This window comes from Schistocerca gregaria, chromosome 4, assembly GCF_023897955.1.
Source record: "Schistocerca gregaria isolate iqSchGreg1 chromosome 4, iqSchGreg1.2, whole genome shotgun sequence".
In the NCBI taxonomy this organism is placed as follows: Eukaryota; Metazoa; Arthropoda; class Insecta; order Orthoptera; family Acrididae; genus Schistocerca; species Schistocerca gregaria.
The window spans coordinates 200,277,860-200,304,969 of NC_064923.1; the positions used below are offsets into that span (position 1 = coordinate 200,277,860).

The 27,110-nt window shown below is 41.4% G+C and overlaps 1 protein-coding gene across 3 annotated transcripts in view; it reads left to right on the plus strand.

Moving 5' to 3' along the window:
* The window catches only part of LOC126266830 (protein slit), a 1,561,007-nt gene that overhangs the window by 865,506 nt on the left and 668,391 nt on the right, over positions 1-27,110 (plus strand). For all 3 annotated transcript variants that reach the window (XM_049971386.1, XM_049971385.1, XM_049971387.1), the window contains exon 2: positions 15,772-15,843. In XM_049971386.1, coding sequence (XP_049827343.1) covers positions 15,772-15,843 — 72 coding nt within the window. The remainder of the gene's footprint in view (positions 1-15,771; positions 15,844-27,110) is intronic.

Here is a 27,110-nt window from a genome sequence, read left to right on the forward strand (position 1 = left end):
TCATGTGATCTACCCATCTGATCTTCAGCATTCTTCTGTAGCACCACATTTCGAAAGCTTCTATTCTCTTCTTGTCCAAACTATTTATCGTCCATATTTCACTTCCATGCATGGCTACACTCCATACAAATACTTTCAGAAACGACTTCCTGACACTTAAATCTATATTCGATGTTATCAAATTTCTCTTCTGCAGAACGCTTTCCTTGCCATTGCCAGTCTACATTTTATATCCTCTCTACTTCGACCATCATCATTTATTTTGTTCCCCAAATAGCAAAACTCCTTTACTTCTTTAAGTGTCTCATTTCCTAATCTAACTCCCTCAGCATCACCCGACTTAATTCGACTACATTCCATTATCCTCGTTTTGCTTTTGTTGATGTTCATCTTATAGTCTCCTTCCAAGACACTGTCCATTGCGTTCAACTGCTCTTCCAAGTCCTTTGCTGTTTCTGACAGAATTACAATGTCATCGGCGAACCTCAAAGTTTTTATTTCTGCTCCATGGATTTTAATGCCTACTCCGAATTTTTCTTTTGTTTCCTTCACTGCTTGCTCAATATACAGATTGAATAACATCGGGGAGAGGCTACAACCCTGTCTCACTCGCTTCCGAACCACTGCTTCCCTTTCATGTCGACCGAGCGAGGTAGCGCAGTGGTTAGCACACTGGACTCGCATTCGGGAGGACGACGGTTCAATCCCGCGCTCGGCCATCCTGATTTAGGTTTTCCGTGATTTCCCTAAATCGCTCCAGGCAAATGCCGGGATGGTTTCTTTGAAAGGGCACGGCCGACTTCCTTCCCTAATCCGATGAGACCGATGACCTCGCTGTTTGGTCTCTTCCCCCAAACAACCCCAACTCTTTCATGTCCCTCGACTCTTTTAACCGCCATCTGGTTTCTGTAAATAGCCTTTCGTTGCCTGTATTTTATCTCTGCCACCTTCAGAATTTGAAAGAGAGTATTCCAGTCAACATTGTCAAAAGCTTTCTCTAAGTCTACAATTGCTAAAAACATAGGTTTGCCTTTCCTTACCTAGCTTCTAAGATAAGTCGTAGGGTCAGTATTGCCTCGCGTGTTCCAACATTTCTACGGAATCCAAACTGATCTTCCCCGAGGTCGGCTTCTACCAGTTTTTCCATTCGTCTGTAAAGAATCCGCGTTAGTATTTTGCAGCCGTGACTTATTAAACTGACAGTTCGGTAATTTTCACATCTGTCAATACCTGCTTTCTTTGTGATTGGAATTATTATGTTCTTCTTGAAGTCTGAGGGTGTTTCGCCTATCTGTAAAATATTACAAATAATTTGTCGTATCGATAGTTCCGATGCCACAGCGTATGTGCACGCTCGTAAGTTGGCACTACGAGAGCGGACGAAATAAGCCGACGACAGCGCCTTCTAGCCGACGCTGTGAAGCTCTCATTGAGCTCCTCTACTTTCTGCCCAGTTGACGTAGCTACTTAGCTTCTACTTGTAGGGGGGCTTGCCATAATAGACTTCGCCTCTGTAAATTCTAGGAACTGTTAGCTTTGATACATGAACGGCTTTGCACACACGTGCTCATCGGTACCAAAAGTTAAGTAATGTGTTTCTATATGTTTATACACGACTAAAGGTGCTTTAACTGTACTTGTAGTACCGAAATGCTTTACCTCATCTGTTCCTAATCGCTTCCTCCATTCGGCCCATTTTACAGATCTCAGGAGCAGACCCACGCGCCGCCTTTCAGGCGGGATACAAAAGAATTAAAGAAAATCAACGGTCGCCAGCTTAGTATGTATGCAAAATTACTGCCACTGCAATCACTGCCTATTAATGGTGAAAAACGTACGTAAGAAGCTTGTTTTGTTGCAAGGCGAAAACAGCAAAAAGTTGCTAAATATTATTCCAGTGTGATTTAAAAATAGTTATGTCATAGTATACAAATGTCTTTCAATTAGGTAGTAACTCATGGAAATAAATTAGTAATAATCAAAGATCAACAAAATCTCATCACTGCTAATCAGTAACAAAAGTTAGTGAAGTCATTCACTGTAATTCAATTTTACTCAAAAAGTTATTTATGTTTATTCTTTACCGCATGCTATCATTGAGCTTTCAATCTATCTTAGTGATACAGCGTCATTGAATATACTTTCCTGCTAGTTACAGTTACATAATTTACAAAGTCAAAATTTCGATTGTAAAAGAATGTCAAAGTTCGTGATATGATTTCACTAACTCACTGGTTTCTTGTAATTTCAACTTTTATTGCTATTCATTGACAATTACTGCTAATCACTTTGAGGAAATACTATTATTATTGGCTCACGAGAATAACACATTTCTGAGTGATTGCAGTTGCGTAAAAAATGAAAACTTATTATCCATGAAAAACTACAACAAAAAATATCTTTTATTGAATTTTTCTTTGTTAAACACTGTATTAATAATTAATGTTTTTTGAAATTACAGCACTTGTATTAACTATTGTTTTGCTAATTATTGAAATTTTAATTGCTCTTGTTTCTTAAATATAAACACTGTAATAGTTTCTCAATGCTCAGGACTCTCTCGGATCATCAATAATAGATAGGATGGAACCTATTTAGGTACTTTATCTTTGGTAAAAGTAAACGTCAACACTTCGGTATAACTCGTATTACTCAAACACAAAATTTAAATACTTGGTCAGAATTGCATATGTCAAGCCAGCGTAGTAGACGCTGGCTTGCCATATGCAGTTCTGACCAAGTAATTAAATTAGTTGGATATTACTTCAGGTTGAGACGTTGTCGGTGCAATGTAAGTGCTTGGTAGTCTCTCTGCCTCTTGTAGTTCCTTAACAAATGAAACAGGGCCCACAGTACTCTTCATGTTAATTTGCATCCTCTTCCAGTAGTTATACACTCCTGGAAATGGAAAAAAGAACACATTGACACCGGTGTGTCAGACCCACCATACTTGCTCCGGACACTGCGAGAGGGCTGTACAAGCAATGATCACACGCACGGCACAGCGGACACACCAGGAACCGCGGTGTTGGCCGTCGAATGGCGCTAGCTGCGCAGCATTGGTGCACCGCCGCCGTCAGTGTCAGCCAGTTTGCCGTGGCATACGGAGCTCCATCGCAGTCTTTAACACTGGTAGCATGCCGCGACAGCGTGGACGTGAACCGTATGTGCAGTTGACGGACTTTGAGCTAGGGCGTATAGTGGGCATGCGGGAGGCCGGGTGGACGTACCGCCGAATTGCTCAACACGTGGGGCGTGAGGTCTCCACAGTACATCGATGTTGTCGCCAGTGGTCGGCGGAAGGTGCACGTGCCTGTCGACCTGGGACCGGACCGCAGCGACGCACGGATGCACGCCAAGACCGTAGGATCCTACGCAGTGCCGTAGGGGAAGGCACCGCCACTTCCCAGCAAATTAGGGACACTGTTGCTCCTGGGGTATCGGCGAGGACCATTCGCAACCGTGTCCATGAAGCTGGGCTACGGTCCCGCACACCGTTAGGCCGTCTTCCGCTCACGCCCCAACATCGTGCAACCCGCCTCCAGTGGTGTCGCGACAGGCGTGAATGGGGGGACGAATGGAGACGTGTCGTCTTCATCGATGAGAGTCGCTTCTGCCTTGGTGACAATGATGGTCGTATGGGTGTTTGGCGCCGTGCAGGTGAGCGCCACAATCAGGACTGCATACGACCGAGGCACACAGGGCCAACACCCGGCATCATGGTGTGGGGAGCGATCTACTACACTGGCCGTACACCTCTGGTGATCGTCGAGGGGACACTTAATAGTGCACGGTACATCCAAACCGTCATCGAACCCATCGTTCTACCATTCCTAGACCGGCAAGGGAACTTGCTGTTCCAACAGGACAATGCACGTCCGCATGTATCCCGTGCCACCCAATGTGCTCTAGAAGGTGTAAGTCAACTACCCTGGCCAGCAAGGTCTCCGGATCTGTCCCCCATTGAGCATGTTTGGGACTGGATGAAGCGTCGTCTCACGCGGTCTGCACGTCCAGCACGAACGCTGGTCCAGCTGAGGCGCCAGGTGGAAATGGCATGGCAAGCCGTTCCACAGGACTACATCCAGCATCTCTACGATCGTCTCCATGGGAGAATAGCAGCCTGCATTGCTGCGAAAGGTGGATATACACTGTACTAGTGCCGACATTGTGCATGCTCTGTTGCCTGTGTCTATGTGCCTGTGGTTCTGTCAGTGTGATCATGTGATGTATCTGACACTAGGAATGTGTCAATAAAGTTTCCCCTTCCTGGGACAATGAATTCGCGGTGTTCTTATTTCAATTTCCAGGAGTGTATTTTGCCCATTTAGTGCCATATACTCCACCCGACCACACTAAATATACAGCAACCTATTACATCATTTATTACCAATGATTTACGACCAATTGTCAGCAACAAACATCGCAGTGCAACTCGACTCGACTTTCTCTCTCGACTCTCTCCTATGTTCTGCTCTACATCTTCATGGATACTCTGCAAATCACACTTAAGTGCCTGGCAGAGGGTTCATTGAACCACCTTCACAATAATTTTTTATTATTCCAATCTCGAACAGCGTGCGAGAAAAAGAACACCTGTATCTTTCCCTGCGCGTTCTGATTTCTCTTATTTTATTGTGACGATCGTTTCTCCTTATGCAGGTCGGCGGCAACAAAATATTTTCGCATTCGGAGGAGAAACTTTAGCTTTCTGTATTTTCGGAGGAGATAGTATGTATAAAACAAAACAAAAAACTGTCCAGTAAACATGGGCTCTGAAGTGCATACCTTTAGAACTATGAGCACTTGTTCATCTTTTCTACTGAGAACAAATCTCTCTTACTGTACAAGCAGTCATAACTCTTAAGGAATGCACTTCAGAGACCATGTTTACTAGACATTTTTTTTCTTGTTGTGGTCCACACTACCTTTTCCAAAAATATTAAAAGCAAAGAGCTTTCAACAGAAAAGATCCATTGCCAGAGGAATTGGAACGACTTTCCCTTTTAACTTTCGACTCAGTCGTTTCCGGACCGGGTTCCTTACCTCTAATTGATACAATTACCCTTCTCCATCATCCCTGAAAGCTTCCAAAATCACCAGACAGTCACATTATATACCTTACACCCTCAGGAGTTCTTGCATCATTTAACATTGTTAAATTCCTTTTTTTTTCTAGGTCGAAAAATCCTACAAACCTGTCTCGATTTTTCGTAAGCCTTGCTCCCATAATCAGTTTCTGTTATGGTGCGTATTTTAGGCACAATGGATATGTGTGTGGCTTGCGTCTGCGATTTTGATAACGTCTTGGTTCAAAGCAGAACGGGTTGAATCGTTAGATTCCATATTTGCTCATTCACTGCCTTACTTCATAGAGTAACAGTAATAACTTGATGTTCTTATCAATTACAAGATGTAGTCTTCAATGTATTGAGCATGTTGATCCTGGAAAAAATAGTCTCTTTTTGGTCAGTTTGGTAGACATTAGTATACTGTACATAATTTGAAGCCATATTGACTATTAATCAACCCAGACTATTTCAGAAATACGAAAAGGTTTTAAAAACCATTCCCAGTAAACAAACTGTTGATTACTAAATTATTTAACTACATGTTCAGGGTGATAACTCATCGTCAAGCAATAGTCGCCTTTCAAAAACGTAAGTGTAAAAGGATATTACAGTTTCTTTACATGACTGCTGTGACCATCCTGTGAAGAAAGAGAAGGATAACCTCGTAACACCTTGTAACAGACAATGACACTTCGTGTATTGGTCTGCTGTTCACGTGAAAATTTTCATAAAACAGTCAATCACTTTGTTCTTGTGGTGTGGCAGTCATCTTGTAATATGCTGAGGTACCGCTGTTTTCATGGCCCTCTTGGACTACTTCATCATTGTTCACAGGCGTAACTTTAAGACACGCTAACACAAAACAGATCAGCAGTCCAGAAAACAAGATGGCGGTCAAAACAAGACTAGTTTCGATTTGACTATCGATATGTCGATCCTTTTGTTGTTAATATCAATGTCTTCTGCATGTCATGTCGTTGTACCGCTGATGTTGGTTGCCGACTGTGACAGTTTTATAATACAAGTTACGGTATAAGACTATAGTTTACAAAAATACACTGTCATTCATTAAGCCAACCAACATCAGCGATACGATAACAAGACATGCACAAGACATTGCTACTGACAAGATAAGGACAGACAAATTGATAGTCAAATCAAAACTAGTCTAGTTTCAAATGAAACAAGTTTACTGTTACCAGTCACTGTTTACTTATCTCCACGATTCTTTTCAAAGACTTAAACGTCAATCATCAGACGGATTTACATTCCTTAATATTAGGCGCGCGCGCGTGTGTGTGTGTGTGTGTGTGTGTGTGTGTGTGTGTGTGTGTGTGTGTGTGTTTGTGTGTGTGTGTGTGTGTGTGCTCGCGTGCGCTCGCACGTGTTGTGTTAAGATTTCTTGCAGGAACTTACGGAACTTTCCCCAGTGGTCACAGGTTCCTTTCACTGTCGTAACACGCCACATATGTACTGTCATATTTTGTAAACAAATACCAGAAAGTAGACTGACTTCGTCTTACAATTAACAAACGCCACAACGAAGAAAAAAAATAGCGAATCTTATAAGAAAACTCCCAAACTGATCCAAAACAACCGAAGGGAACACACATTGTGCACACCTTTCCCCAACAACATCGAACATAATACTCACTGCAGAAGAAGGGGCACTACTTTGGAAAGGATTAAAACACAACTTTCAAGCTCCACTGGACCAAAAGAACTAAGAGAAGCTCACTGGCTATATTTGATTACAAAATATGACAGTATATATGTGATGTGTAACGACAGTGAAAGGAACCTGTGACTACTGGAGACAATGCCTAAGTTCCCACAAAAAATCGTAATACAATGTTCACAAACTTCGTACTAATAAATGTAAATCCACCTTATTACTGAGGTTTAAACCTTTGAAACGCGCCCTGGAAATAAACAGTGACTGGTAACAGTGAAATTGTTGTTTAATTTAATGTCAAAAACAGTCACGGCAAAGTCTAACCTAAAATGTTCGTATTTATAGTCTTGTTTTACCCGCCTTACTGTTTTCCTCATTGCTGATCTGTTTTGTGTTAGCGTGTCTTAATGTCACCCTTGTGAAGTTTGTGAACAGTGATGTAGTCCAAGAGAGACGTGGAAATAGCGGGACATCAGCACATCACAAGAAGATTGCCACGCCACACGAACTAACTGAGTGATCACTTTCTAAAAATTTTCATGTGAACAGCAGACAAATACACAAAATGACATAGCCTATTACTGAGTTATCTTTTTGTCTCTCCACAGGATGATCACAGCCTGCCGATGAGGTATCACCTCGAAATATGCCGCTAAGTAAATAATTTAGTAGTCGAAAAATTTTGTGACAGGTACAGTTACCATTGTAATGTTGATGCACTAAGTAATTCTGAAAGCGGTGCTGATATTGAAGACAATAAAAGCGGGTTAAAAGCCGTGGCTATCTGGGGAAGTAAACATTGCATTACTGAGCAACTGTTTCACCAGGCATCCAGTCTAGCTTACCGTTTATTTTAACATTGATCGTTGTTCCTTTAAAATGTCGGCATATTAACCTTGATTCATAACTAAACTGGTGAGTTTGTAATCACGGAACACATCAAATATGGAGCCAAGATTGGGAGACTGCATACAACACTGCATTCATAAAATAACACACAAAGAAAGTTGAAACATATGCAAGAGGAAATTAACCACAACCAACCGATTCAATTTTTACCCAAAGAAGTTACGTATGTAGCACAATCCTGTCCGTCATGAAATTACCACACACTGGTATACTAAATTCATACTAACTCTCTGTGAAATCGTCCCGAAAAGAATAGCTGAGGGCTACTTTGATGATTACCCCACATGCTTCACGTGGTCAACTTGGTTTACACAAAGAGTGTAACTCCACAATAATTTTGATAATTAAAATAAATTATATCGAAACGCAATTTACAAAAGAGAAACCTTGAACTGGCTACTTACCTGATGGCTCAAACAATTGTATAAGCACGTGGTACTGGTCTCACAAGGTATACCCCACGTGGGTTGAACATAAAGAAAAGTTGCTAAATTGAAAAATATTGTCAAGACATGACGTTATAATCTCACGCACATTCGCATTTAAGATTGATGATCTTAGTTAGAGTTACGGATCCTCAACGCGTTGTTCCACTTTGCTCAGAAAGTAGTAACAAAGCAACTACTGGAAGATATTCTGAACTTCACACTCGAATTACACTGCGTTGCAATTTAAGATAACATAAGATATTGTAGATCTAAACCTGAAATAAAGGTGATTAAATTTTCAGTTAGGTTGAACTTGGCCGCGGTGGTCTCGCGGTTCTAGGCGCGCAGTCCGGAACCGTGCGACTGCTACGGTCGCAGGTTCGAATCCTGCCTCGGGCATGGATGTGTGTGATGTCCTTAGGTTAGTAGTTCTAAGTGCTAGGGGACTAATGACCACAGCAGTTGAGTCCCATAGTACTCAGAGCCATTTGAAGCCAAGGCTGAACTTAAGAAATCCATTGTCCTACGGAGTTAGCAGACAGGCGCTTAGCCGGAGATCTTACCACTGCAGACGCTCGCCGCGGACAGAATGCCGTGGGCCCCTACCGAGGGTGCTTCACAGATACAAACGGAAGTGACCGGAGAGGCAGCTTCCTGTACCAACATGACAAGGGACGGACAGGACCATACTAAGAATAGAAACCTATTTGCTTTTAGAAAGCGTAGCTATCTGTTCCGACGTTGGTCCTACTGTTCTCTAGCAGACAGGTTTGTCTGCTACCATCAAGCATGCAACTAGAAATACATTTGCTCATTTATCCTTTCACACAGATGGGAAGAGGGATGACAGTATCTTATCATATACTGTATATAAAAGAAAGCAGATGTAGGTTCCGTATGAAACTGTGTGACATGAATTACATATAAACTGTGTTTTAAAGTGTAGTAGTGTGACAGATTGTTCTTGATTACGTGTAAAAGTAACACGTTCCACTGCTCAGTCCCCTCCCAGATAGTCAGAAACACCACAGTAAATTTAGAAGTGGAATGTATGCCGTAAATGACAACAGATTTAAGAAATTAACATGAAAGGAATCCAACAGAGACCTTTCACCATATCAGTATACATAGTGCTTCACTAGGATTCGACGCCTCCAGAGGCCATAATGAAGCGAAGCGCCACATTAGTGCGTGGGCGGCCTCGGGTTGTTGTCCTGGCAGCCACCTGCTCGCCGCTGCGGGAAGCCAACAGGGACAGGGCTGTGGCAGAGGCGCAATTAGCCTGTACGGGCGGCGGAGTTTGGCGCTGCGCTGCGGCCTGTTACTGGCGCGTAGTTTGGCGTAACAGTGTGGCCTGTTGCTGCCGCCCCCGTCTCGTTAGCGAACTCTCGGCCACACAATATCTGCAGCTGCGTCCGATATTAAACAGGCCATCCGTGCGTGCCGGCTTCGCGCTCGTAAGTGCGTCCAAGCGTAACGCCCGCTGGCGAGGGCCGACAGCTTATTGCTCGCAGGCGGCCGCAACTGCTCGTACGCAATGTGCAGCACGTCCAACGGGCTGTCGGATCAACCGAATAACCCTCTGAATTTTACAGTCCAAATAAGCCGACATTATTCATTCCACAGACCATTCCTTTACACTTGTGCGTCACATACGATGTTTTCTTTCACAGTAATTCATTTGGGAAGAGAAACACACACGACTCTTTTCCCTTGAAATATTTATTTGTGCATTAGTTGTCTTCTAGCTCCATAATCTGTCAGCGGTATTGTTTTAAGTGGCGTCTTCATGAAAAACACACACTATTTAAAAGACGAACCAAATCTACAATTCTGAAGATATGGCAATGAAGTTTTGTACAAAGCTTTACATGAAAGTAACACATTTACTGTGCTGTTCCTTCGAACGGTTTTGTGGAATTAAAAATTTTATTTAAAAAAATATTGTGCTTAGTTTTTTCTCGGAAACGGAATTTTCTTCGTTTAATGTTATTGTATATAGTAAGGTTCTCTCATGAGCTTTTTTGAATATATCGAACAGTAGAATTTTAATATTTTTTAGTTATGATTCTGTAAGTATAATATAAAATTCATGCAAAATCCCAAGCACTTAACACCATATCTCAGCTACCTCTCTTGCTTCCCGCGCCCGGGTTCCCGGCTTCGATTCCCGGCGGAGTCAGGGATTTTCTCTGCCTCGTGATGACTGGATGTTGTGTGATGTCCTTAGGTTAGTTAGGTTTAAGTAGTTCTAAGTTCTAGGGGACTGATGACCACAGCAGTTAAGTCCCATAGTGCTCAGAGCCATTTTTTTCAGCTAGCTCTCAGTTTGTCAAAATATACCAAAGAGACATCATTTATTGGGTTTACAGAAATAAGTGTACAAAATCTCATAATTCTAGTCTTCATAGATACTGAGAAAAAGGTATGTAAACTCTATAACATACAATTTTTAGGAAATGCAATTTAAAGTTCAACCTAAAATGTTTTTCTTGTGTCACCTCTTCAGAAGGCCCTGGATTTGTAATCATATTCCTCTTTCCCTTCTCTTCTGGTTTCTTGCGTTCTGCCTTCTTTCCTTTACCAGGTCTTCAACTAATTTTTCAGCTGTAGAGAGGTGCTTGAAATCTATATTGCTCAAATGTCTTGAGTGAAATTTCCTGTCTTAATGCTCGTTCTCTCTAAAATATTCATCGTCCCTACTTTTAATTCATTAAATACAAGAAATGCACAATAAGTTGTAATTATGACAAATGTAGCGCACGGAAATATGGTTTTGGGACATGGTTTCCATATGAGAGAATTTAGAGACTCATTTGGATTCTGGGTTTTGTCTTGAAAAAACGTTTTTGGACATTGAAGACCGGCTGGAAATCTGTAAGTGACCTTGACAATATCCAGGATACAATTTGGAAGCCTCTTCTTGCGAATATATGTGGTTTTTACCCCTCTGACTCACTAGAAGTCGAGGTCACAATTTCATCAGATGTTGTTACTAGGGACGTAACATCATTGCTGGTTTGTTGCTGTTTCTCACATCTTGAATCCACTAACTTTTGCAAATGCGGTTTATTTAGTTTTCTATATACTCTTTGTGACCGTGGCGCCATTGAACTTTGAAAGAATCGAACACTTTAGTAAATCTCCTTCACTAGCTCAAGACAAAACAAGATTTGCTTCTTGTTAAACAAAGCAACATTTTTGTTATTGTTTATAAGTTACGGAACAGAGTTACAGACGATCTGTCGAACCAATGAGTATGTATCACAGTCTTCTACACACATCAAAAAGAGTTTTGCATCACCCCTGTTTCCAGAACTGAAGACAGACGTTGACTGTGGATATTATATCACAGACAGTCCCTTTCACTGCGCCTGTTAGACAGAGGGGGTCCGACAGCCGATCACTTCGTCATTCCACCAGGAAGGAAGTACACGACTCGTCTTGTTTGTAGTTCAACCATGCCTAGACGGACAATATCGCGGTTCGCTCGCATCCGAATTGTTGCTTTGTGCCAGGAAGGGTTCTCAACAAAGAAAGTGTAAAGTGTCCAAGAGTCTCGGAGTGAACCAAAGCGTGTTGTTCGGACGTGGAGGAGATACAGAGAGACAGGAAATGTCCATGAAGGCGCCATAACGGGTGTGCAATACGTGAATGCCATCCTCCAACCGATAGTGCAACCATAGCGGTAGCATATTGGCGAGGCATTAGTCTTCATGGACGACAATTCGCGCCCCCATCGTGCACATCTTGTGAATTGCTTCCTTCAGGAGAACGACATCGCTAGACTAGAGTGGCCAGCATGTTCGCCAGACATGAACGCTATCGGACATGCCTGGGATAGATTGAAAAGGGCTGTTTATGGACGACGTGACCCACCAACCACTGTGATGGATCTACGCCGAATCGCCGTTGAGGAGTGGAACGATTTGGACCAACAATGCCTTGCTCAACTTGTGGTCAGTATGTCACGACGAATACAGGCATGCATCAATGCAAGAGGACGTGCTACTGGGTATTAGAGGTACCGGTGTGTACAGCAATCTGGACCACCACCTCTGACAGTCTTGCTGTATGGTGGTACAACATGCAATGTGTGGTTTTCATAAATAAAGAGGGCGGAATTGAGGGTTTATGTTGGTCTCTACTCCAGTTTTCTGTACAGGTACCGGAACTGTCGGAAACGAGGTAATGCAAAACATTTTTTGATGTGTGTGCTTTTTGAAAGTAATTCGTGGAACCGTCGGTCACAGAGCTAGTGTTGAAATGGTGCTTCAAAAAGAGGGCGTGCAGAAAGGTCATGTCACACATTTAATTATTTTTCAGGCACTTCGGATGCTAATTAATCATTGAAAGTTTACTAACTTATTGTCCACGAGTTCTACCAATAAATAAAACATAAATTGTAAATTTATGTTTTCGATCAATTTCATAAACGTCCCCCCTTAAAACCAGGTCCATTTAAATATTTTTAATATATACTAGCTCGCAAAATTTAAGGATTAAATTAAGTTTAGAGTGATGTGTCACTGCCATGTAACATAGCTCGATGAAACTTGGAGCATACATAGAAAAAACTGTTGCAGTAAAGAAGATATGCTTTCTGTAATTAATTTGTGCATATGCTCTTGAAGCTTCAATATTCTTTTCAGTCATGTCAGCTGCTGTACGTGGCTAACATTAGATCTGAAGATGTCTAGATTGTTGGCCGAAATTAGTAATCCACTCATATAAAGAAGATCATGAGCGATCTTGACTTCATGGGTTTTCAATCCCTGCCATAAATGAAGAATTAAAGTGAAGTTGTGAAAACGATGCCATTGCCGCCTAGTGAACAGCCGCCCTAACTCGAGAGATCAGCTGTGCCTGAGAACGCAGAAAGGGGAATGTGGTTTGCATCGGGTATGGTGGTCGAGCGGTATAGAGTGTGGTTGGAAGCCGAAAGGTGGTGGGGTCCAACCCCGACAGATTTTTTTTTCGCTCTGCCTTTTGTTCACCTCTCAGTTATGTGGATGTACACACTGAACGCCAATGAGACTGGTATCGGCATGCGTATTCAAATACAGAGATATGAATACGGTCGGTACGCCTATATAAGACAAGAAGTGTCTGGCGCTGTTGTTGGATTGCTTGCAGCTGCTACAATGGCAGGTTATCAAGATTTGAGTTTGAACGTGGTGTTATAGTCGGTGCATGAGCGATGGGACACAGCATCTCCGAGGTGGTGATTTTCCCGTACGACCATTTCACGAGTGTACTGTGAATATCAGGAATCCGGTAAAACATTAAATCTCCGATATCGCTGCGGCCGTAAAATGATCATGCAAGAGTGGGACGAACGAACAGAACGTAACAGAAGTGCAACCCTTCCGTAAATTGCCGCAGATATCAATGCTGGGCCGTCAACAAGTGTCAGCGTGCGAACCATTCAACGAAACATCATCGATATGGGCTTTTGGGGCCGGAGACCCACTCGTGTGCACTTGAAGACTACACAACACAAAGGTTTGTGCCCTGCCTGGGCCTGTCAACGCTGACGTTGGACTGTTGATGATTGGAAACATGTTGACTGGTTGGTCGAGTGTTGTTTCAAATTGTATCGAGCGGATGAACGTGTACGGGTATGGAGACAACCTCATGAATCCATGAACCGTGCATGCCAGCAGGGGACTGTTCAAGGTGGTGGAGGCCGTGTGTAGTTGGGTTGATACGGGGCCCCTGATACGTCTATATACGACTCTGGCAGGTGACACGTACGTAAGCATACTGTCTGATCACTTGCATCCATTCTTGTTCAGTGTGTATTCCGACGCAGTTGGGAAATTCCAGCAGGACAACGCGACACCACATACGTCCATAACTGCTACAGAGTGGCTCCAAGAACACTCTTCTGAATTTTAACACTTCCGCTGGCCACCAGACTCCCCAGACATGAGCATAATTGGGCATATCTGTGGTGTCTTGCAATGTGCTGTTCAGAAGAGATCTCCACCCCCTCGTACTCTACCGGATTTATGGACAACCCTGCAGGATTCATGGTATCAGTTCCCTCCGGCACTACTTCACACATTAGTCGAGTCCATGTCACGTATCGCCGCACTTCTGCGTGGCGAGTTCGCGGGGGCTCCACACGATATTAGGCAAGTGTTCCAGTTTCCTTGGCACTTCACTGTTTATTTCAAAATAGGATGTCAATTTCAGTCTGCCGATTTCTGCTTGTCTCAGGTAGGTAATCGTAATTCATATTCTTAATCCTCTGCAGATTCTTTGAACAACAGGCAGGGAGTTACGCAGTTTTGAAGTGTCGTAATAAATACGACCAATAACGAAAACATAACGCCTCATTATCAGGCAGAGATGGGAGGCTTCCAACTTGAATTAATCAAATATTTTAACCAATAGTTTCTCTGCAACTGATTGAGAAATATTGCGTAGTGAAAAATAGGCGAATCCAAAACTTACGGTGTTCTCTTTTTGAAGCTAAAAGTAAAACTTTTTTTCGAGAAACTACTTCAGCAACTTTGTTTCGTATATCTACAGTACATTCTATCAGCAGTGCAACGGACGGTTCAACTTTAGCTTCCTCCCTTCCGTGAATCAAACCAAGATATGGAAACGATTCTTTGCTTGGGACGGCGAGAAAGTCCACGATAAAGAATTGCTCCAGTGAGTGTCAACAGTACATACTAAGCTTCACAAAAGGACTGCTGTAACACGAGCTAAACATGTACATCACGTGTGTTTCTTATTTTGATTTTATTTGTGTCGTATCAGCCAGCCTACGATACATATTGAATCACACACACACACACACACACACACACACACACACACACACATACGCCCATGATTCACGTACAATATTTACGCTGGTTGTAAACATATACTACTTACATCATTGTGTGCTCCCATCATTGCCATCGGGTGTCACTCCAAACGGCGGTTCCATAAGGAACATATTACATTCAAGTCTTCAGACAGATTTCCTGCTCTGTGCTACTTATATCCTGTAAGTTACATGAAAGCGATGATATTCAGCTGCTTAACGTGAAATTTATTCATAACGCTACGCCGAATAAGTCTTCTAGCTGTAGACACTTAACTCTACCCGCGCTTAGCCGCGCCGGGTCGCTATTTATACGACAAAAAGGCTTTCTAAATTGTCTTATTGTTTGAGTTCATTGCCCCTAATAACCAACGTGATTAGTGGGCTTTTGTTTCGTGAAATAACACTACCTACACTTTTTAACACTGATTTATTTGCTTAAATTATTTTCTACCATTAGCTCGAAGTTGACATCTCGGTTCTCTCATGTCAGAGATTCGTACCTCTTCTTGGACGTCGTACAAAAACCAAAGCAGGAGATCGATAACTCAATTACTTAGTACGACGTAAGCTTCATAAGCTTCCGCTGATGATTATATTTCGATTTTCTCGTTAATACTTACGATGTGCATCAAATAACTACTTCAGTACAATAAATAGTCCATTGTGTCCTCTCATTCATATCTTTGCTTTTTCATATTCTCGGTGACAAAGCGTCTCTAGTCTTAACTATTTGATACTACCTTATTTCCATGAAAAACTGCGTCATTCAACAACAATCGCCAAATTCATCCTGTTTTTGTTAACATAAACGGATTTATTACAATTTGTATACTGAGTTTTTTGTTATTTGTGTTTCAGAGATCTTCAAGGAAACAACTTGACGGTCATCTTCGAGACGGACTTCGAGGACATGGGGAAGCTTCGGATCTTGTAAGTAAAACTCGAATTATTTTCAAGACTATCCTATAAGAAACTGTACAGTTGTTAAGAATATCTACTAGATATTCTTAATAAGAAAGCACTAAGAAATTTTGTCGATACAGAGTAGATGCCTTTCAGTAGTATTGCACATCGCTCTTAAGATGAATATGGGGAACTTACAAATACATTTATATTTTTCATAGCTATCCGACGAGCTTATAATCATGTTTCCTCATCTCTCTTCATCGTTATAATGAACATATGTTCCACCAAGAAAGAAGGAAGAGCTGCCAACTAGCAGGGCTTACAGATCAGTTTTGTAAGAAAGATAATTAGAAATAACAGACTTTCTTCCAGTGATCTGCACTAAATTGCGTAGTGATATATGTGCATTATCGGAGTAGAAGTATACGGCTAAGCGAGTGCAGTGACGTGACAAGTCACAAATATTTTTGGTATTCAACTTCAGTAATTTCACTAACCTTGCAGGGAGAACCGTTTTCCCGTCATTAAGTTATATCGCTACACTGTATAACAATCTCAATACAACGTTTGTCGATGGACTGAGAAAATTACTGAAAGAAGATACACCAGGTGCTTGCAGTCACTCTCATTTTTTTCCCAGGAAGTGCAGTTATGAGATTACACTTTTCTTGAATATTTGGTCATTATTTTGATTTTATTATCCCATTCAGAAACAGCCCAATGTATTTTGTTGCACATTTTTTGATGGATACCTCCAACTTTTTCTTCAGTTCCTCTTGAATATAATGGAGGTAATCGTAGAAAGCTCGAGTTGCCGTGGCCAGTTGACTGAGAATATATTACAAGAATACGAGGGCTTCATTGCTACATCGGAGATGCTCTGTCCCACCGCTCGGGTGTTGACTATAACACCACGTTCAAACTCACTTAAAACTTGACAACCTGACGTTGTAGCAGCAGTAGCCGATCTACGAGGGATATTCGGAAAGTTAGTTGGTGGTGGTTAGTGTTTAACGTCCCGTCGACAACGAGGTCATTGGAGCTCAAGCTCGGGTTAGGGAAGGATTGAGAAGGAAAGCGGCCGTGTCCTTTCAAAGGAACCATCCCGGCATTTGCCTGAAACGATTTAGGGAAATCACGGAAAACCTAAATCAGGATGGCCGGAGACGGGATTGAACCGTCGTCCTCCCGAATGCGAGTCCAGTGTGCTACGGAAAGTTAGTTCAGATCAGTCAAGAAATGGAAACCACTGTGAAAATCTAATAAAGTTTTGCACATACGTGTTCGACAGTGTCTCTAGTATGCCTGTCGGTTGCATCACTTCGATCTTTGCAGTCCTGAGCGCATGGTGAGCACATAAAGATGCGTAGAAAATAGTGTCTCCCGCCAAGTATGAGGTCCTGGTGAGAGATCTCGCTTGTTGTTATGCAACCCACATTACAGAACTGTCATACGGTTCCTACTTTGTGACAATTCTCAGTCGCAATCTGCAGGGGCATTGAGAATGCTCCTGCAGCGTTTTCGATGGTAAGTGTTTGATTACCCACACTACAGCCCGTACCCGGCTGGCTGCCTCTGTGTTTCATCTCTGCTCACATTAACTACTGGCTATGAAGACAACATTTTCGCACAGACAACGAGCTATAGATGAGCGTCGAGAATTGTCTGGAAGGACAGGAGGCTGCCTTCTATGACGAGGGTATTGGAAAGTTGGTACAATGCTGCGACATATGTCTAGGTCGGAGTGGTGACTATGTTGAGCAGTGGCTGGAAGCTGTAGCTAACTGTTGCAGATAAAATATTTCTGATTATCATAGTGGTTTCCATTTCGCGATCAATCGGAACTTACTTTCCGAATAGCCCTAGTAACAACTGCGCCAGACGCTTGTTGTCTTCTATAGGCGTTGCCGACCGCTGCGCCATATTTTGCCTGTTTACATATCTCTGTATTTGAATACGCATGCCTATACCAGTTTCTTTGGCGCTTCAGCCTATATAAAAAACTAACATCTTCAGAACAATAGTGATATGTTACTTCTATATTTATGAGCTAATAATATTATTTACGAAGGTCTTACTTCTGGTATGAAAGTGGTGATTCTGAAAAAGTTTTCCACGGGAAACTCAAGTTTGGAAACAAAATTTCGTTATCGGGGCTACGTTCGAGAGCAGTTCATAGAGTTGAAGACTTTTAATGGATGCGGCGTGAATAAGTTTCGAGGACGTTTTTATCCATAATGCAAATAAAATGCTCTCTGCTCTAGTATCGTATTCCATCTACTTTTACTAGAGACGTTATAAGGTTTTAGGTGGTATGCTAAGTTCAGTGAAGTTGAATGAACACAACTGGAAACGGTGAGGCAGATTTAACCTAATTATCGTTATCGGGGGAGCAAATAAGGCAATACGAAGGATGAGTGTTTCATTTCGCGGTGAGTTAAATATGGCAGGAAATTTCTTTACAAGGAAAAGGAATGGAGTGAGCGGAGGCTGAAAACGCGAAGAATAAAAAATGTAACGTGAAAAATCTGGTATTTGGGAAAAATATTCTACTGCCGCCACTTGGCACAAAGTGGCCCCGTCTTCCAGCAGCAAAGATAAAGGAAGACGGATTCGTGCTGCTATAGCATGAAGAGCTTCAGGATAATGAACACTTCGAAGCACGTTGGACATTAAACACAAATGAGTACGTGGATATATTTCAAGAAGACAATAGAAAACTTTCTCGAAAGAAAAAGAGCTACCAGTGCCAAAAATAAAGCGATGTTGAGTGTCAGGGTTGAAGAATATCAGCGGTATATGCGGTGCCATCGGTGTCTGAAGATACAAGTGATGGGCTCCCTGGGCTGTAGTGTCCTATCGGATAAACATGGCGAAAGATTCCATAAAGACATTTTTGCTCTTAAAAGACGATATTATATAAAGTTACCGAATTAATCTTGCGGTATGATTTGAGACAAGAAAGTCACACAATGTTCTGGGAATGTTCATTTAAATTAAATGATAAGAATCAGATACTATGATAATACTGTATTGTTGGTGGTTGTGGTTTTCAGTCCTGAGACTGGTTTGATTAAGCTCTCTATGCTACTCTATCCTGTGCAAGCTTCTTCATCTCCCAGTACATACTCCAACCTACGTCCTTCTGAATCTCCTTGCTGTATTCATCTCTTTGTCTCCCTCTACGATTTTTACCCTCCACGGTGCCCTCCAATACTAAATTGGTGATCCCTTGATGCGTCAGAACATGTCCTACCAACCGATCCCTTCTTCTGGTCAAGTTGTGCCACAAACTTCTCTTCTCCCCAACCCTATTCAATACTTCCTCATTAGTTACGTGATCTACCCATTTAATCTTCAGCATTCTTCTGTAGCACCACATTTCGAAAGCTTCTATTCTCTTCCTGTCCAAAATATTTATCGTCCATGTTTCACTTCCATACATGGCTACACTCCATACAAATGCTTTCAGAAATGACTTCCTGACACTTAAATCTATACTCGACGTTAACAAATTTCTCTTTTTCAGAAACGCTTTCCTTGCCATTGCCAGTCTACATTTTATATCCTCTCTCTTCGACCATCATCAGTTATTTTGCTCCCCAAATAGCGAAACTCCTTTACTACTTTAAGTGTCTCATTTCCTAATCTAATTCCTTCAGCATCACCCGACTTAATTCGACTACATTCCATTATCCTCGTTTTACTTTTGTTGATGTTCATTTTATATCCTCCTTTCAAGACACTATCCATTCCGTTCAACTGCTCTTCCAAGTCCTTTGCTGTCTCTGACAGAATTACGATGTCATCGGCGAATCTCAAAGTTTTTATTTCTTCTCCATGGATTTTAATAAGTACTCTAAATTTTTCTTTTGTTTCCTTTTCTGCTTGCTCAATATACAGATTGAATAACATCGGGGAGAGGCTACAACCCTGTCTCACTCCCTTCCCAACCACTGCTACCCTTTCATGTCCCTCGACTCTTATAACTGCCAACTGGTTTTTGTACAAGTTGTAAATAGCCTTTCGCTCCCTGTATTTTACCCCTGCCGCCTTCAGAATTTGAAGTAGAGTATTCCAGTCAACATTGTCAAAAGCTTTCTCTAAGTCTACAAATGCTAGAAATGTAGGTTTGCCTTTCCTTAAACTTTCTTCTAAAATAAGTCGTAAGGTTAGTATTGCCTCACGTGTTCCAACACTTCTACGGAAGCCAAACTGATCTTCCCCGAGGTCGGCTTCTACTAGTTTTTCCATTCGTCTGTAAAGAATTCGTGTTAGTATTTTGCAGCTGTGACTTATTAAACTGATAGTTCGGTAATTTTCACATCTGGCAACACCTGCTTTCTTTGGGATTGGAATTATTATTCTTCTTGAAGTCTGAGGGTATTTCGCCTGTCTCATACATCTTGCTCACCAGATGGTAGAGTTTTGTAACGACTGGCTCTCCCGAGGCCGTCAGTAGTTCCAATGGAATCTTGTCTACTCCGGGGGACTTGTTTCGACTCAGGTCTTTCAGTGCTCTGTCAAACTCTACACGCAGTATCGTATCTCCCATTTCATCTTCACCTACATCCTTTTCCAATTCCATAATATTGTATAGACCCTCTACATACTCCTTCCACCTTTCTGCTTTATCTTCTTTGCTTAGAACTGGGTTTCCATCTGAGCTCTTGATGTTCTTGTGGTTCTCTTATCTCCAAAGGTCTCTTTAATTTTCCTGTAGGCAGTATCTATCTTACCCCTAGTGAGATAAGCCTCTACATCCTTACATTTGTCCTCTAGCCATCCCTGCTTAGCCATTTTGCACTTCCTGTCGATCTCATTTTTGAGACGTTTGTATTCCTTTTTGCCTGCTACATTTACTGCATTTTTATATTTTCTCCTTTCATCAGTTAAATTCAATATTTCTTCTGTCACCAAAGGATTTCTACTAGCCCTCGTCTTTTTACCTACTTGATCCTCTGTTGCCTTCACTACTTCATCCCTCAAAGCTACCCATTCTTCTTCTACTGTATTTCTTTCCCCCATTCGTGCTATTTGTTCCCTTACGCTCTCCCTGAAACTCTGTACAACCTCTGGTTTAGTCAGTTTATCCAGATCCCATCTCCTTAAATTCCCACCTTTTTGCAGTTTCTTCAGTTTTAATCTACAGGTCATAACCAATAGATTGTGGTTAGAGTTCACATCTGCCCCTGGAAATGTCTTACAATTTAAAACCTGGTTCCTAAATCTCTGTCTTACCATTATATAATCTATCTGATACCTTTTAGTATCTCCAGGGTTCTTCCATGTATACAGCCTTCTTTTATGATTCTTGAACCAAGTGTTACCTATGATTAAGTTGTGCTCTGTGCAAAATTCTACCAGGCGGCTTCCTCTTTCATTTCTTTGCCCCAGTCCATATTCACCTAATACGTTTCCTTCTCTCCCTTTCCCTGCTACCGAATTCCAGTCACCCATGACTATTAAATTTTCGTCACCCTTCACTATCTGAATAATTTCTTTTATTTGATCATACATTTCTTCAATTTCTTCGTCATCTGCAGAGCTAGTTGGCATATAAACTTGTACTACTGTAGTAGGTGTGGGCTTCGTATCTATCTTTGCCACAATAATGCGTTCACTATGCTGTTTGTAGTAGCTTACCCGCATTCCTATTTTCCTATTCATTATTAAAGCTACTCCTGCATTACCCCTATTTGATTTTGTGTTTATAACCCGGTAGTCACCTGACCAGAAGTCTTGTTCCTCCTGCCACCGAACTTCACTAATTCCCACTATATCTAACTTTAACCTAATAAAAACTAATTTTTTAAATTGTATTTGATGTATCTTGGAACTTATTTGAAATATAAAGAAACCAAGTTGCAATAACTCAGGAACTATCTTTGATAGGAAAAAATTACCCAGATTTCAGTTCCTTACTGAAAGTTCAACACGGATCACCAAGTATTTCACCAACCTTTTTATAATTTGCGATACCCCCCTCAACCACTGTGTTCCTTCTATTGCTCCTCACTCTATGGTATTGTCACTGGAGTCTCAGTAGCGTTGCCAACACGAAATAATGGAATCAAAATAGTATTTCCGTATCGCGTACGTACGTCCTGAGCTGATACGTAAAACAGAAAAAGAAAAATTCTCTAGCAACCTGATTTAATCGCCGCATATATCGCGAAACTTCCCTGACTCGCAGAGAGCCGAGCCATAGTTAGCGAAATTGTTCTGCAAAAACCGTTGGGGCCGAAACTTCTGGCCGTGCGGCGCTCGCCAGAGTTGGCTTTCTGACAGCGCCGTGGACGCGGCGCAATTTCTCCTCCGCTAATTAAGTGGGCCATATTTACGAGCCTCAACCGCCAGTTCCTCCACTTTTTGAAACAAAAACAATGTTTCGTCCGTTAATTACCAAAATTAAGTGCGAGTCATAATTTTCATTCTGAAATTACTCTTTCACGTTCATATTAATTAATGTGGGAGGATAAATACCGCCTGATTTTTGTTCTCCATGAGCGCCGGAAACCGCAACACAAAGTAGTCATATGTGTATATGTAGAAGCTTTCTGTAGCAAGGTGGTAAAAGATTGCCCGGTTTAAAAATAACAATAAAGCTTACGTTTCAGAATATTTCCATGCTCTGAATCTTCATAGCATGATACACCACATTATTTCTAACGTCTTCAGAGTAATAAGAAATTAAAAATAACAGACCGCATTGATTTCAAAATGCAGTTTTATTGTACGGAATCTAATAATTAAACGTAGTCATATTGAAAACAGTTTCAACAACACAGTGAACATTTTACTGTATCCCTCTGAACAAAATGATTACCGTGAAATTTTTGAGTATTAATAGTCCTAGAGGTGGGACACATCTATGGTAAGAATAACATAAAGCTGTAGACTTTTTAGGTTAATTATTTTCGAAAATTTTGCTTGAGAAAGTCAGCGATCAAAACAGAATATTTGGAATTAATTACAAAACAGTCTAGATCGCAAAGGCACCTTTATTACAGGGTGACCGGTTTCGATCATCAGATGATTATCTCAAAAAAAAAAAAAAAAAAAAAAAAACTGTAATATGATACAAGATATGAATTAGAGGGATACACAGAAAGAACTTAAAATTAGCTATGAAATTACAAAACATGGATATACCATGTTGATGGAGAATGGCTGTACACGGAGAAGCAAGCACTAAATGACGACAGTCAGCTGCTGGAGAAAGCAGCGCAGCTATTTCTTAAATACTGAAGGCTGCGCCTCCAGCTAACAGCATGACGTCAGCTAGCCGGTCAGATATAAGACGAGATTATTGTGCACAGAAGGACGTAGTTTAGTATATTGAATATAAAAATTACGTAGAATAATTTTACAATAAAGCAGAAACAGCTTGTTAATGCTGCTGTTGTCAAATAAATATACAAAAAACTTTAAAAAGGAAATAAACATGATTGTATATCATTCTTCACATTCCTTTTTATTGTGAACCGTATTATTATTATTATTATTATGCTACACGATATTTTATTCATATTAAGTCGGTAGTGACATTTTCTATATTTCACACCATCTTCTTACATTTGAACTGCTTATTTACATTGTATAAATAATTGGCACCTTAGGTCACAGCACGGTATTTTTAACTTATACTTTTTCGTCATGAAGTTATCTTAAGGAATTTTTGACATTACTTATTTTTTCACTAGTTACAACTCTATATATTTTAGTAATACGGGCAGTACTTTTCTTTCCTATTGCTAGCCTCTCATACCGCTTTTGTTGTTATTTGCTAGCATATTACGATAAACAACTATTTACTATATATCGAAGCATGTATTAACCGATACATTTATATACTGGGACTGCATCTCCGGGGCGTTCTCTACGAGGTTCATTTATCGATGTTTGTGGCCGCTTCAATGGAAAACGCCTGAGATCAGCGTCCACCATGTCCATAGTAACCAGTGATCTCACAAGATCACTGACAGTAACCAACTACGTACATCTGTGGAATGTCGTCTGCTGGACAACTATCGATGCTCACCGCCATCTCTTTGGAAATCGTCATGCCGATATATAGTTGGAACGGCGTCCACCATCGCCACAGAAACCAACAACATCGTAATTATTTTTCCAGCACGCCATAGAGGGCAACATCCACACACCGAAAGCGATGTTTATTTGTTTCCTTTTTATATGTTTAAAAAGTAAGTGAGCGCCTCTCTTGCAGTCGTGTAACTAGGGTCTCCCGTCGGGTTGACCGTTCGCCGGGTGCAGGTCTTCCGATTTGACGCCACTTCGGCGACTTGCGCGTCGATGCGGATGAAATGATGATGTTTAGGACAACACAACACCGAATCCCTGAGCGGAGAAAATCTCCGACCCAACCGGGAATCGAACCCGAGCCCTTTGGATTGACATGCTGTCGCGCTGGCCACTGAGCTACCGGGGCGGACCTATCTTGCAGTTGACTGCCGTAATTCAGCGGTACCTACTACGTGTACAACCACTGTCTATCGGTTGCGGTGTATTTATGTTTCGTAATTTCATAGGTAGTTTTGAGTTCTTTTTATATATCCCCCTAATTGATATCATGTATCGTATTACTGTTTTGTATGTCTGAAGATGATCCCGTGGTGATCGAAACCAGTCACCTTGTAATAAAAGTACCTTTGTGATCTGGACTGTTTTATGATTAATTTTAAAATTAACGCTTGAGATGAAATTCCTGCTGTGTCGGATGAAAGCTGTCACCTAAAATTCTATATTCTGGTGAAAGTCAGGCGCAGAAGCTGTCGTTGGAGAGCGTAAAAGCTTATTGACGCAGGACCGCGAAAATTTTAAATTGCGGTAGAAGAAATGATTTACATGCCAATGGCAATGATAATCGCACTTCGTAAAAAAGAAAATTACACTGCAGGTTCGACTTGTGAAAGACTTAAATGTTCTTTCGATAGAGCGCTGATGGCGCGCAGTTAATACGTCACCATACCGGCTAAATTAGCTGGAACGAATAACCACAAACTTCAATTGGTAGAAGGAATTGGCCGCTTTGTCAATAAACGAATATATGGTTAATGTCAGTCAGGATTATTATTAAAAGGACTTTCAGGGTGGAAGTGTGGATACAAAAGGGGTAACAGGAAGAAAATTTTACTCATTTTGTTGTTTTTACAAAACTTAAAAGAGCAACGAAATGTGAACGTTGATGCGTTTAGTTTCAAAGATACAAGTTTTGATATAATTTAAAATGATCCGATCGCCGACATAACGAACACATTGATTCGTTATGTCATCTCTGTGGACAGACTTAGAGACTTACATCCCAGACAACGACATACACGTACACAGACTTTCAAATATGCTACGGAATGGAAGAATGCTCCTATTGGAACACAAAAAAAGACGAGTACATTCCTGTTAAAGATCGACTGGCAAGTGGGATACCAGCTAACTCACTCTAACTTCTTCAGCACTTTTAAAAATTTTAGCGTGCGGACATATTCGGACTGTATTTAACATGCAACTCACCTCTTACTACCATAATCTGCCCTAACTGTAAATCGTTGACACCCACTAGTCCATCGCTGTAAGTCGTTTATATTCAGCCACCTCCATCTGTCCATTGTCTATCACTCGTCCAGCCTAACTCATAGCCATTGAGTCTTTGTGTCTCCCTTTCGTAGTCTCCTGTCTCACAGTCACACTCTCCTTCTTTCTGTCTTACTCCCACTGTCTCCTCCCATAGTCATGTTCTCCCTATTGCTTCCTCTTACTTCTGCTATCTCATTCACTCATTCCTACTGCTGTTTCTTATCACTGTCACTATCTCTATCTTCCTCGTTCTTAGTATCTCTCATTAGCACTGGCTCTCACTCATTTCCACTTTCTGATTCTCTTTATTCTTCTCACATTGGCACTCTCTCCTTCACTTTTTTCCCATCATTGTTCCGTCACTGTCCACTATGTTCTACTGTCAGTGTGTCGCTCTGTTTCTCCCACACTGTCATTGTCTCTTTCGCTATTTCTATATCGCAAACACTGTATACTATCTTCCATTGCCAGTCCCTTTCCCATTGCCAGTGGCTCATTCTCTCGTAGCATAAAAAAGCGCGAATATGTTAGCATGCCAAAATTGTTGGGAAAATTTTTAATTGCGCTGAGGAAGGTAGAAATAGGCAAAAACAAGCATATTCGCCCTTCCTGTGCTCCGACAGGAACATTTTTCCTCTACTTCCCTTCTTTTCCCTGCCACAGCAGGACTTATCGTTCATATGAGAAGAACTTTGAGTCGGTAAAATTTTGATTACTTATATGAAAACGCAAAACTAATTTTACACCTCAGACCAGATTTTTGGTGCACAAAAGTTTTGAATGTACTTCGGTACCACAACATGGGATTCACATAACCCTTCTGATGATAAAGGGAGACACTTTAATAGCATGTTATTCCGTGCTGCGTCAATTCATAAACTACGCTTTCGCTTCACACCGGGTTTTATGAGCGTATTTCTCGAGCAAAAGCAGGGTGACATTGAACGTCTGTATCTCGGAAACGGACCAAAATAACAAGAAAAGTATCGAGGTTGTTCGAAATCGGCATCTTAGGAATTTACCACAAAAATTTCAGCCATTTGAGGTGCATAATGTCTTCTAATCCGCGGCCTTTATTTTAGGTACGAAAAATGTTAAAAATACCCGTTTTTGGGATTTTCTGAGGAACCCCCCATGAACTAATGATGGTTCCATAATACTCTTAAGGCTCAACGTAGAACACATGAAAAGAAAAAGGAACACACCGATCTGCACCAGTCGTCTAAGCAAGAGGAAGTGTCTGATATTCCTACTTTGACCCTGTACAGTAGGGTAATGACCTTAAGACAAATTTTTTGTTGGTTATACAAATGGTCTCTAGACCAAGAGCTGTCCAACACACTTGACACTACCATTCTATTACCGGAAAAACCCGAGGTATGAGTCCCAAAAGAGTCTTCTTTTCATGCGCGGAGTTTTGGAACATACACACATCTAAAAAAGTTTTCCATCACCTCGGTTCCGAGAGTTCCGGAACCTGTACAGCAAATTGGAATAGAGATCGACATAAACATCATTTCCGCCCTTTTTATTGAACATGAAAACCACACACTCCATGTTGTTCCACCATGCAGCGAGACCTTCAGAGGTGGTGGTCCAGATTGCTGTACACACCGGTACCTCTAATACCCAGTAGCACGTTCTCTTGCATTGTTGCATGCCTTTATTCGTCGTGACATACTATCTATCCATAAGTT